The following is a 13545-nucleotide window of genomic DNA, read 5'->3' on the forward strand; positions in this document are numbered from 1 at the left end:
CAGGCTCTTTTTAGCAAGGAAACTGCTCTTTATTTTGCTGCTGACACAGGAGCAAAATCAGCGGAAAATATAATTATAACTAGAGCATAACTAGGGTTACTTGGGGTAACTAGGGACATGTGATAGGGCGTTTAAGTGAGTACGGGTATAAAAGGGTGTAAACCAGGGATAACTACTGTATATGAGAACCCAACAGCCCACAGCAATGTGCAACCGCACCAGATGGTCAACCCGCGCTGGCCGGTAGCCCTCCGTCCCCCTGCGGCTCCTCCTCCCGTCCTGCCCCTCGCCGCGCACCTCAGCCGGGCGCTCTTCGGCCGCAACGCCAGGCGAGGGCGCCACAATATTATGATATTTTAATGCATAACGTATCGACGTTAATGTATCAATATGTTACCGATATTCAGTATGTCCCATTACTAAATGTATATAGAAAGAGAAACAAATGACAACTAAGTTTATAGAGCGGTTGAAGTTTGACCTGGCCTTTTGCGCGTCAGTACCACTGCTGTGGCGTCTTGACGATCGTACAGCCCCTCTCAGTGTGGCCAGAGGACCTGCATTTCCTGCAGAAACCCACGACTAAGATAAACACATTAAATCGACCTCAGTCATTTAGATTAATAATGTATCACGACGGGAAATGCTTTACTGCTTTACTGTTTCCCACAATCATTTCAGGTAATAATAATTTGTTCCACTTATACAGCGCTTTCCTGGAAACTCCACTCAAAGCACTTTACAGTTAATGGGGTCTCCCCTCCATCACCACCAGTGTGCAGCCCCACCTGGATGACACAACAGCTTGGTTTTGCAAATCTTTATGTAAGCAGAATCTGAAGCAACAGCTGCTTAGCCACGGTATGAGGACAGAGAAAATGGAGCAGCAGTTCACAGTCGAAGTCATAGAGATAAAAACAAAGGAAACTTTCTGTACCGCTTGTATAGAGGGAAACACTGAATTTAGACTAATTACACACCAAATATATCATAGATTTAAAAATCTAAATCTAGATTTAAAAATCTATGATGACACAATAAATAAATTAAAGGAATAACCATTTAACAAATTGATAAATGTTTCAAATTTGAATACCTTAGTCTGTACTGTTCAGTAATTAAACAGATACATATAAGAAGACAGTAATTAAAATAAAATCACTTGGCTGTTTCCCTGACATGAGTGAATTAAGGGTTACTCAGTTTCAGTGAAAAGGCCTGAGATGATGTGCAGCAGTTACCACACATGTGCAAAAGCAGAGTGAGAATGAAGTATGAAACAGAGCCCCAGAGACACAGTTCACAGTTTAGACATGTGACTTAAATTCTCCTTACAAAGAAAACTTTATCATATCAAGTCTTGTGTAATCCAGGGAGAAGGTCTGTTTATTTTATACTTCAGCTGTGATTTCACTGAATTAACATTCATATATTAAAAGCACTTAACATGGTTCACACACAAAACCAACAGGCAAGAGATTAATAAAATGATATATTTCAATTGTGTCATTTTACTGATGACCCAGAGGACACAGGCGGAAACTACTGATGTGCATTTAAAACTGAGAACAGAAGACAGTTCTTTACACATATGGTGGTGGGTATGTGGAACAAGCTAACAGTTGAAACAGATATCTCGGATTCTTTCAAGAAATGGCTGGATGAAATACTTGGATCAGTCTGCAGAGCTGTGAGTGTGGAGCTCAGTGGTGTTGAGTGTTCAAGGTGTAGAGTGCAGACAGGGTCACTCGGTGGTGCAGGGCTGTGAGTGTGGAGCTCAGTGGTGTTGAGTGTAGATAGGGTTAACAGTGTGCCGGGCTGTGAGTGTGGAGCTCAGTGGTGCTGAGTGTTCAAGGTGTAGAGTGTAGACAGGGTCACTCAGTGTGCAGGGCTGTGAGTGTGGAGCTCAGTGGTGTTGAGTGTAGACAGGGTCACTCAGTCTGCAGGGCTGAGAGTGTGGAGCTCAGTAGTGTTGAGTGTTCACGGTGTAGAGTGTAGACAGGGTTAATCAGTGTGCCGGGCTGTGAGTGTGGAGCTCAGTGGTGTTGAGTGTTCAAGGTGTAGAGTGCAGACAGGTTCGTCTAGAAAACTGTCTCTGTGTCTCGTTCCTCGGTCACCTTCTCTGCTCCTTCCCTAGTCCTGTGTGAGAACAGAAGACAGAAAGAACAGCAGTTCAGTCCGGCACACAGCAACACCAACACAGCAGTGCAGAGACGTGAAACTCTCTGAGCTGGAAACCTCTGCCGTTCAGGAAGAGAGCAGAGCCTCTGTTACTCTGCACCAGAGGGAGGAGGGAGTGAGGAGCCAACGACCTGACCTGTTGATCAAGTCTCTTTGGTAGATGGTTCTGTTTTGAAGAAGAGAAGATGCACTATATATTATAGAGGAAGTTTGGGGAAAAGTGTACGCAGAGCACAAGTATGAGCCAGGGTTTTGTTTCTGTTCCCTAAATGTAAAAGTGAAAGAGCACTATTTTTACCTCACAGCTGCTTAGTGTCTGTTTACAAAGTCCCACATATTAAAAGATCACCTCTACAGCACACTGCCCTCAGGAGAACCCCCTCGTGTTCAATCTGTTTTTACCTTTCCAGTGGAGAAATAGTCGTCTTTATTTTTATAACACAGTCACATTCTTCTGTGCACAGGGAGAGATGTAAGTGATTTCAGAGGCATCAGGGATTTGCTGAACACAAGGTATCATCCAAACAATTTGATTAAGTAACTGGTCAATGTTAGAGAAGTGAAAGAATCAATCAGCCAGCACAAGCAGGTTGTGTCTCTTACCTGCCTCCTGGGAGAGCTCCTCTCGCTCTGTACAAGGAGACGCACAGAACCAGCACAGCCAGTGTCACCAGTACAAACACTGCCAGTCTCATTGCTACTTGTACACAAGAAGAAGCATCAGGCTGGTCTGGGGAGAGACACCAGGGACAGTAAGGCTGGGATTAGGACACATGAACATCACTATTGGGGGGGGGGGGGGGGGTGACAGGTGGACAGGAAGTGGACAAGAGGTCAGAAACTAAGAGAGGAGAAGAGAGTGGACAGACACAGTGACCAGACACTGCCTTACCAGACCAGGAAGACTGACCAGTATGACAGGAGTTGTTAGGTACAGGTAGAACTGTGTGTGCTAAGATAGTACCACAGTGTAAATCTGCACAGATAGTCCGGAGGATGGACCGAAAGTGTACTAACTCAGTACCAGCAATGAGAGATTTTAATGTCCTGGGCAAAAATCTTTCAAGTGAAAGATAAAACCCAAGGAGCACATGACTTTCCTTCCCAACGCATGTTACTTTTGGGTGTCAGACTTCCACCGTATAGCAGTCTGATCTGCTCCAGGTTTTACTGTCTTGTCAGTCACACTCCCAGTACACAGCAGTCTGTCCCACTCCAGGTTTTACTGTCTTGGCAGTCTCACTCCCAGTGCACAGCAGTTTGATCCACTCCAGGTTTTATAGTCTTGTCAATCACACTCCCAGTGCACAGAAGTCTGTACCACTCCAGGTTTTACAGTCTTGTCAATCACACTCCAAGTGCACAGCAGTCTGATCAACTCCAGGTTTTACAGTCTTATCAGTCACACTCCCAGTGCACAGCAGTCTGATCCACTCCAGATTTTACAGTCTTGTCAATCACACTCCCAGTGCACAGCAGTCTGCTCCACTCCAGGCTTGGTGCCAGCTGTGGGCTGGCTGTGTGTCTGTCCTGTAGGATGCAGGAGCAGGAGATGCATCGGGTCAGAAAGCCCTGGAGAGGATCAGACTGCTGGGCTCTGAGTCTGATCCATCTCCCTTGTTGCATCTCACCTGTGCTTGAAGATTCCTGTGTGTCCAGTACGAACTGGGTCATCCTGGGTGAATTCAATCCCAGTACCTCTGCTGTACAGTTCACTGTAAGTCTGTCTTTGTCCTGCAGAGTGAGACTCAGGTTTCTCTCAGCACTGAAGGTTCCATCGTGCAGTGGGTTACCCTTTAACTCTGCAGCGCCGCCCTGGTGGCTCCAGGTGATACTGATGTTCATGGGGTAGTAGCCCTGAACAGAGCAGGTCAGAGTGACTGTGTGGTTCACTGAGGCCGCCTTTGAAATTTTGGGTAGGGGAGCAACTGAAAAAGAGAGAGAAGGTAGAAAATGAGAGAGACTATCAGGCAGTTTGGCACAACAGCAGAAAGTGCAGAAATTTAAGCCCCAAATACTTGTGTACAACAAGACTGCAAGAGAAACATAGAGAGTCGAGGATGAAGAGCTCTGCACCTGCCTGCCTGAGATCTGGGCTAACTGAAAGGAGGATGAAGAGCTCTGCTCCTGCCTATGTCTGAGCCCAGGGATAATAAGGAAGATGAAGAGCTCTGCTCCTGCCTGTGTCCGAGAGCCCAGCGACAGTGAGGAAGATGAAGAGCTGTGCTCCTGCCTATGTCTGAGAGCCTGGGGACAGTGAGGAAGATGAAGAGCTTTGCTCCTACCTGTGTCTGAGCTGCAGGGAGCTTATCAATTAATGACTGAACAGGCCAGATGGGCCGATGGACTCCTCTCGTCTGTGACCTTGGTCATGTTCTTACATCAGCTTCCTCCGTGTGAACATACACAGAGAAAGAGATGGCAAAAAGAAAACACTGGCTGTCCAACCACAAAACCTAGTAAAAAAGAGCTCACAACCTACAGCCCAGAATGGCAACATGCTCCCACAACCCTTTGTGTAAAGTAGCGCCTACTGTCCTCAGGTTTAAATGCTGGTGGCATCTACATACCCCTGTCTAGAGCTCATCCTGAGAGACGGCAGAGGGCTACAGGGACTCACACTCGCCAGTCCACTAATTCAAAACTGCCAGCAGGCTCTTACTCTTTATTTCTATTTCTGTTCCTGGAAAAGGTGACGTTAATTTTATTTTTGCAGAAACAGCATAGAGAATGATGGGGCTTAAACACTTCTCCTCTCTGACTTCCTGCTGTGGCTTCTCTATTTCTTCACTGTCTTCCTCCCTCCTCCTTTAACTCTCCACCCTCTCTCTCAGTGCAGTGTTAATGTACTGGAGTGTCCAGTCAGTGTGTCTGGACTGTATTAACCCCTCTCTCTCAGTGCAGTGTTAATGTACTGGAGTGTCCAGTCAGTGTGTCTGTACTGTATTAACCCCTCTCTCTCAGTGCAGTGTTAATGTACTGGAGTGTCCAGTCAGTGTGTCTGGACTGTATTAACCCCTCTCTCTCAGTGCAGTGTTAATGTACTGGAGTGTCCAGTCAGTGTGTCTGGACTGTATTAACCCCTCTCTCTCAGTGCAGTGTTAATGTACTGGAGTGTCCAGTCAGTGTGTCTGGACTATATTAACCCATCTCTCTCAGTGCAGTGTTAATGTACTGGAGTGTCCAGTCAGTGTGTCTGGACTGTATTAACCCATCTCTCTCAGTGCAGTGTTAATGTACTGGAGTGTCCAGTCAGTGTGTCTGGACTGTATTAACCCCTCTCTCTCAGGGCAGTGTTAATGTACTGGAGTGTCCAGTCAGTGTGTCTGGACTGTATTAACCCCTCTCTCTCAGTGCAGTGTTAATGTACTGGAGTGTCCAGTCAGTGTGTCTGGACTGTATTAACCCCTCTCTCTCAGTGCAGTGTTAATGTACTGGAGTGTCCAGTCAGTGTGTCTGGACTGTATTAACCCCTCTCTCTCAGTGCAGTGTTAATGTACTGGAGTGTCCAGTCAGTGTGTCTGGACTGCATTAACCCCTCTCTCTCAGGGCAGTGTTAATGTACTGGAGTGTCCAGTCAGTGTGTCTGTACTGTATTAACCCCTCTCTCTCAGTGCAGTGTTAATGTACTGGAGTGTCCAGTCAGTGTGTCTGGACTGTATTAACCCCTCTCTCTCAGGGCAGTGTTAATGTACTGGAGTGTCCAGTCAGTGTGTCTGGACTGTATTAACCCCTCTCTCTCAGTGCAGTGTTAATGTACTGGAGTGTCCAGTCAGTGTGTCTGGACTGTATTAACCCCTCTCTCTCAGTGCAGTGTTAATGTACTGGAGTGTCCAGTCAGTGTGTCTGGACTGTATTAACCCCTCTCTCTCAGTGCAGTGTTAATGTACTGGAGTGTCCAGTCAGTGTGTCTGGACTGCATTAACCCCTCTCTCTCAGGGCAGTGTTAATGTACTGGAGTGTCCAGTCAGTGTGTCTGTACTGTATTAACCCCTCTCTCTCAGTGCAGTGTTAATGTACTGGAGTGTCCAGTCAGTGTGTCTGGACTGCATTAACCCCTCTCTCTCAGGGCAGTGTTAATGTACTGGAGTGTCCAGTCAGTGTGTCTGGACTGTATTAACCCCTCTCTCTCAGTGCAGTGTTAATGTACTGGAGTGTCCAGTCAGTGTGTCTGGACTGTATTAACCCCTCTCTCTCAGTGCAGTGTTAATGTACTGGAGTGTCCAGTCAGTGTGTCTGGACTGCATTAACCCCTCTCTCTCAGGGCAGTGTTAATGTACTGGAGTGTCCAGTCAGTGTGTCTGTACTGTATTAACCCCTCTCTCTCAGTGCAGTGTTAATGTACTGGAGTGTCCAGTCAGTGTGTCTGGACTGTATTAACCCCTCTCTCTCAGGGCAGTGTTAATGTACTGGAGTGTCCAGTCAGTGTGTCTGGACTGTATTAACCCCTCTCTCTCAGTGCAGTGTTAATGTACTGGAGTGTCCAGTCAGTGTGTCTGGACTGTATTAACCCCTCTCTCTCAGTGCAGTGTTAATGTACTGGAGTGTCCAGTCAGTGTGTCTGGACTGTATTAACCCCTCTCTCTCAGTGCAGTGTTAATGTACTGGAGTGTCCAGTCAGTGTGTCTGGACTGCATTAACCCCTCTCTCTCAGGGCAGTGTTAATGTACTGGAGTGTCCAGTCAGTGTGTCTGTACTGTATTAACCCCTCTCTCTCAGTGCAGTGTTAATGTACTGGAGTGTCCAGTCAGTGTGTCTGTACTGTATTAACCACTCTCTCTCAGTGCAGTGTTAATGTACTGGAGTGTCCAGTCAGTGTGTCTGGACTGTATTAACCCCTCTCTCTCAGGGCAGTGTTAATGTACTGGAGTGTCCAGTCAGTGTGTCTGGACTGTATTAACCCCTCTCTCTCAGTGCAGTGTTAATGTACTGGAGTGTCCAGTCAGTGTGTCTGGACTGTATTAACCCCTCTCTCTCAGTGCAGTGTTAATGTACTGGAGTGTCCAGTCAGTGTGTCTGGACTGTATTAACCCCTCTCTCTCAGTGCAGTGTTAATGTACTGGAGTGTCCAGTCAGTGTGTCTGGACTGCATTAACCCCTCTCTCTCAGGGCAGTGTTAATGTACTGGAGTGTCCAGTCAGTGTGTCTGTACTGTATTAACCCCTCTCTCTCAGTGCAGTGTTAATGTACTGGAGTGTCCAGTCAGTGTGTCTGGACTGTATTAACCCCTCTCTCTCAGTGCAGTGTTAATGTACTGGAGTGTCCAGTCAGTGTGTCTGTACTGTATTAACCCCTTTCTCTCAGTGCAGTGTTAATGTACTGGAGTGTCCAGTCAGTGTGTCTGTACTGTATTAACCCCTCTCTCTCAGTGCAGTGTTAATGTACTGGAGTGTCTAGTCAGTGTGTCTGTACTGTATTAACCCCTCTCTCTCTGTCAGTAGTATTACTGTACTCACTGCCGATGTGGTCTCTGAGTTGTATGGTCTTTTCCTTGCTGGTAGTAAAGTGTGATGCTTCACAGGTGATGTTATTTCTGATGTCTTCTGCTGTGATGTCCAGAGTGAGGACACTGCTGAGCTGTCCCTTCGGTTCCTCCTTGATTCGATCGCTGTTCTTTCTCCAGGACAGAACCGTGCCCTGAGGTCCAGTCACACTGCAGTTCAGAGTGATGCTTCCTGGCACCACGACTCTGCCAGCACTAGGGCCCTGGAGCTCTGGACTGTGTAGTCTTACTGCAGCACAAGAGAGAGGCTGACTGGCACTCTGGTTACAACATCAGGGGTGAGAAGGAGTTATCCCAGTGCCCTTGTCACCCTGCAGTGGTAAAGTGGCACTTTACAAGGTAAAAACACAAAACTCACAAAAAATGGAGAAATAAAATCAAAACAACATTATATAGAAATAAAGATAGATATAAAAGTGGAAAAAGAAGAAGAGACATCATTGATAAAAAGCCTGACTAAACAGATATGTCTTGAGTCCAGAGTTAAAAAGTCCAGAGTTTTTAATTTCTCAGAGTGGTAGTGTAAAACGTTTTGCTTATATGCATTAATAACAAGTTCAAATAACTAATAACTGCAGTATAACTTATATTAGTAGTGTTCTTTTTCCTTTTCAATTATAATATTTCCTTTTCCATTTATTTTCCCAAATATATTTATACGTACTTCCTTCTGGTTTTCTTAGGTTTTTATTCTTTTGGCTTTCTTATAATTCCCTGTGGATCAGGTCTTCTCATGAAGCCACTGACTGTGTTTGTGCCTGGAGCTGTGCTCATGAGGGTGGACAGCAGGTTGTGGGGTGTGCTTTGTGTCTCTGTGTCGCGATCAGACTGTGTGAGCGCTCAGCCCCTCACGTGTCCGTGTCACTGGCTGGGATGAAGCACACAGGTCCAGTACAGCTCTGATTGCTGGACTGGGTTTAAATCCTTTGGGTTTCAGAAACCACCCTGTGCCTGGTGCAAGAGAGAACAGAGAAGGGAAACAGCAGAAGACCAGACTACAGCCAGAGACCCCCACTGTAGACTTGGGGAGACTACATCAACCCCTATTCTGCTCTACAGGGAGAAAGGTCATACAGTATCTCTTCCTGTGGGCAACTGAGCACTAAATATGATTTTAACATTTTCTGTGTATTATTAACTTTCAATAGTCTGTAATAATTCAGGGAAATTTGAGCTTGGGTCTCTGTCCTCTCTTTATAATCTAGAGAAGATAAATCAAATTCTCATTTTAAAAAAGGGAAAAGCATACTTAAGCGTTCATTTAAATTTCACCACAGTATTTTTTTAAAGCAAGGAGTGAATTTCAGATTTGGAGCTGTACAAGAACAGTACGGTACAAGATCGTACTAAAAGATGTGCTTCAGCACAGCATAACACCCTACCTGGTCATAAGAATTGCAGGGATGTGGTGTGTCATTGTTTACAACAATAACTCCCACTGACACACTGTGACAACAACACTAACGCACTGCAACTGTAACACTGACTCACACTGACACTGTTACGCCGGGCCCAACAAGGTGTTGAGACGGGCTCAGTGAAAATTAGAGTCAATGAGCCAAGATATGCGGCAATCGAGATAATTTATTCGATGACAGCGCTGAAGAGGACAAACAGAGCTGAGTCTGAGGAAACAGCTGAGGCAGTAGCTGCGCAGCTGAAGCAGGCAGAGCAGAGGCCTGAGGTGATGAAGAGATGATTAGCGGCAATGATGACAGAGGAACTGGAAACTGAGGGTTAAGAAACACTGAGAAATGCTTCTGAGATCCCAAAACTGAGACAAACTCAAAGCAGGGTTAGTGACTCAATGTCTGAGCTGTGTGAGGTTCCCTAATTGGCCTGATAGGCCCGGCCTGATCTCGTAGAGGATGGCCCCGGTGAGTCTCCAGCGTGTGTGGAATGCGCGTTGGTAATTGGTGGAGCTAATGCGGTGCTGGAGCTCGTCAGGGCGTAACAGTGAGTACAAAACTGACACAATGTGACTACAACACTGACACTGACACACTGTGACTACAACACTGACACACTGTGACTACAACACTGACTCACACTGACACACTGTGACTACAACACTGACTCACACTGACACACTGTGACTACAACACTGACACACTGTGACTACAACACTGACTCACACTGACTCACTGTGACTACAACACCTTTTTCTCTCCGGAGATTTTTAAAAGCCTGTCTTTTCTCCAGTGTGATGTAGAGTATCTTCACCTCTCAGGATCAGGCCTGGGTGAATACTGGAGCAGCTCTGGTTATTGAGGTTATCTGTTCTTGCCCCTGGGAGAGCTCTGATCCTGGAGAGAGTGGAGTGAGATTGAAGACACTCACCTGTCACTGTCAGAGTCACTCCTGGTCCTGGGACTGCGATCTCACTGGAGGAACCAGGTCTGTACTTGTCACAGTAATAGACCCCAGAGTCCCCCAGGGTCAGGTTGTCTATTCTGATGGACTTGTCTGTTAGATGGTTTTCTAATATAAAGGACACGCGGGGGTTTCTGATGTCACTTCCTGTACTGAAGAAGGACTGTCTGGCTCTGCCTGTGTTTCTGCTCCACCTTATTGCTCCAGCCCTTGTATCACGGACAGTACAGTTGAGAGTGACCGACTGCCCCTCAGTCCCAGTGACCAGACTCGGGACCTGAGTGATCACATCTTCCCCCATCACAGCTCCTGGAAAAGAAACCAGCAGCTCTGTCACTGACCAGCCCAGCAGCACTCACACCTGCACAGTCCCAGGCAAAAGTACTGACATCCACCAGCTCTCAATGACAGATTAATCTTATCCAGTTTTTTACAGATTACTCACACCTCTCCCCCGATTCTATTTATTTCTGGATAGTATTTTCACCTGCTGTGTCTTGTCCCTCCTACTCTATATTCTGTACCCTAACGATTGTAAGAGCAAACACACACAGAGACATCTCAATACGTATGCTGACGACACAGCCCTTGTCAGGGCTCATAGAGAAATACCTAAAATGAGACACGTTTTCTCACACCATTTTTAAAAAAGGTCAACAGAGACTCTTTTCTCTTCGGAAGCTCAGCTATTTCAAGCTAGATAGAACTATTTTAACACTTTCTACATGGCCTTTATTAAAAGTATCTTAACATACTGTCTCACTGTTGCTATGGCAACAAAGCTCCAGAAATTCAGCTGGCTCTCTGAACTGGGACACAACTGGTGTTACTTTACAAAGGACCAGAGGTAAATACAGAGATGAAGGGCTGTGTGCTTATATTTGGAGGAATATTAATTTCCTTAGGCTGAGCTCGTGTCTCGGTGATGCAGTATCCAGTTCAGAGAAGCAGTTCTCCCAGTTGTGCGTCAGTGTTAAAGAGCAGACTGTGCTGGGAGGGTCTTATATTGTACAGAAACCAGCGGGACCTCCCTGAACCCAGGTTTGCAGAAGGGTTTGTGAAGGACCACTGAGAGTCTCTTTGAATTGTAGTAGTCCTGGACCCAGACTTCTTGTGATTATGTTAAATGTTAATTAAGCAAATAAATATTTGGATGCCTTTTAGTTTTGTGTCTCTGTCACACTGATTTTACAAGATGCGTTATCAGGAGTTTGAAGCTGATATCAGGATATGTTCAACCCCTGTATTATTACATTTGGCAAAAGAGCCGGTTATTGTTACAGAATAATTATAAACATATAATGTATTTCAAAATATTGTACTTTTCAATGGTTATAATACAATGTAAGCATACATACAAACAAAATAAAACAAAAGGAAAAGAATTTCAGACATGTTATTAACACTATCTTCAGCCCGTGACATTAAAATGCTTGATTGTAGAACTAAATGAAAAACGTAGTGATCTTTTTAATGGGATATTAATAAATAATTCCTCTTAGCTGCTGGCTTTTGCTTTGAAGTTCCAGCGGGTAAGTGCACAGGAAGAGTGTAGCACACACAGATAACTAATCCTGGGAGAAGAGGACACAGAACAGATGAAAAAGGGAATTTGATGCTGGGTGTTTCAGGGACTGGAGCCTAAGGCCTGTGTCTGCAGCTTAATTCACACAGGAGGCCAGGAGATCTGGTGCTCAGAGGGATTATGGTGTGGAGGATAGTAAGGGTTAGGACATGACTTTCACATGCTTCAGCGTAATCTGTCAGGATGAGCCAGGAAAGTTGTGAAACAAAGTTTTATAGACAGATGAGACCAAGAAAAACTTGGCAGAGGGGTTTTTGCTTGGAGAAAAAAAAGGAGCTATAATTTCCGAAGACATCATCTCTTCTGTAGTGGACAAGATGTCTTGATCTAGTCGTGCATGATTGCCTGTGGACCTGGCTCAGAGGCCTGGATTGATGATGTAACTAACGATGGCAGGGGCATAAGGAATCGGATCTTTACAGAAGCATCTTGTCTGCTCATGTAGGAGAAATTGCTTCCATAGCACTTCACCAGGCAGTGTGACAACAACCCAAAACATGAGGCCAAGGGAAAGAGAGAATCCCTCTGGACATGATATTGTTAGACTGGCCCAGTCAAGCTCTGGGTTTAAATGCCCCTGAGCAGCATTTTACGTGCGGAAGAGCAAACTGAAGTCTGATTGCCTTAAAGAGATTTAAGTTTATCTCATGACCACAAATACAATTTGCTTAACTTTAAAGCACAGATAAGGTCTGACTTTGCTGTCCCAATATGTTGAGAGGACACCATATTTACACTATAAAAACTATAAAAATGTGGCTTTTTAGAAAGAGAACCTTTGCTACACAGTTTAACTAAGCGTAAGGCGGACTGTAAATTTGTGTGAAATATTTGTCTCACTTCCTTAATTTTGAGGCCCAAATAACCATTAAAGCCCCTTTACCTAAAATCATCATGATTGTTTAAGAAATAATTACATTTACAGAGAAATGACTAATTGGTTTATTTAAGCCTGTATCCTACCTTGAGGGCGAAGCAGCAGAGTCAGGCAGAGAAGGAGCCAGCAGGTTTTAGCTGAGAGAGACATTGCGTCCTCAGGATAGCATGTCTGTTTGCGTGAGACAGGCTCAGAGGGTGATATCAGGAAGTGACAAGGCAACATAGAAACAAGTATAGACGAGGCAACACTCGACCCATCTGGCCAGTTCAGAATCTGCAGAAGCCCAAGAGCAAAGAATGTGTGGTTAATAAAATGTTAACAATAAAATAGGTTCAGTACCTGTTCTTTTAAACAAGCACTTTTAAAGTTCTAACAAGTTGTTGTGTCTATTTTTCCATCCATTTCCTACCCACTTTATGGGGGAGCTGGACTCTATGCCAGCAAGCAACAGGCACAAGGCAGGGTACACCCTAGATGGGACAGAGGGCACACATAGATACAAACACACTCACAGCAGGGCCAATTTTCCCAGAAGCCAATTAACCTACCAGCACATCTTTGAACTCTGAGATCACCCAGAAGAAACCCACTCGATGAACATTCAAGCTCCACACAGACAGCACCCCAGGACTTGAACCCAGGGTTTCACTGCTGCAAGACAGCACTGCTTCACTGTTCTACTTACATTTAAAATCCAAGCTACAAAATTAAGCTCTCGATCAAAAAATTGAGAGCAATTTCCCTATTAACAAGTGTGGTTGGGTGGTATTAAAAGCTGATGAGAAATTTATAAATAAAACCCCTGCATGTGTTCGAACTGTCCTTTAATTGTGTCCTGCACCTTTAAGACTCAATCGAGCCGCTCTCATGAGTGGGCGGGTCCAGTCCTGTGTTCGTATGTATATTGTATATGCATTATGTATATACAATACTATAGCATTCAGGTGCAGTTAAACTTTGATACAGAAAAGTGAGAAAATGGCTGATTGTGCTTCTTGGAATTGGAATATCATCCGTTCGAGA

At 45.2% G+C, this 13545-nt stretch overlaps 1 protein-coding gene across 1 annotated transcript; it reads right to left on the minus strand.

The window, feature by feature from the left end:
- Positions 1 to 1362: 1362 nt before the first annotated feature.
- Positions 1363 to 12703, minus strand: LOC148832269 (tyrosine-protein phosphatase non-receptor type substrate 1-like). Its single transcript, XM_088919497.1, has 6 exons — positions 12606 to 12703; positions 10025 to 10366; positions 7638 to 7913; positions 3813 to 4109; positions 2785 to 2911; positions 1363 to 2139 (listed from the first exon to the last, which is right to left on the minus strand). The coding sequence occupies exons 1-6, from the start codon at positions 12667 to 12669 to the stop codon at positions 2082 to 2084; spliced, it is 1164 nt and encodes a 387-aa protein (XP_088775623.1). The 5' UTR covers positions 12670 to 12703; the 3' UTR covers positions 1363 to 2081.
- Positions 12704 to 13545: the final 842 nt, after the last annotated feature.

Source organism: Atractosteus spatula, chromosome 6 (assembly GCF_055471065.1).
Source record: "Atractosteus spatula isolate fAtrSpa1 chromosome 6, fAtrSpa1.hap1, whole genome shotgun sequence".
Taxonomy (NCBI): domain Eukaryota; kingdom Metazoa; phylum Chordata; class Actinopteri; order Semionotiformes; family Lepisosteidae; genus Atractosteus; species Atractosteus spatula.

Excerpts from the sequence above, each read along its gene's own strand:
- LOC148832269 (XM_088919497.1), bottom strand. The coding sequence starts at position 12,669 with ATGTCTCTCTCAGCTAAAACCTGCTGGCTCCTTCTCTGCCTGACTCTG. Across the intron at positions 4,110-7,637 it reads ACTCAGAGACCACATCGGCA|TTGCTCCCCTACCCAAAATT; the intron begins GTGAGTACAGTA and ends TCTCTTTTTCAG. Across the intron at positions 2,140-2,784 it reads GGAGCTCTCCCAGGAGGCAG|GACTAGGGAAGGAGCAGAGA; the intron begins GTAAGAGACACA and ends GTTCTCACACAG.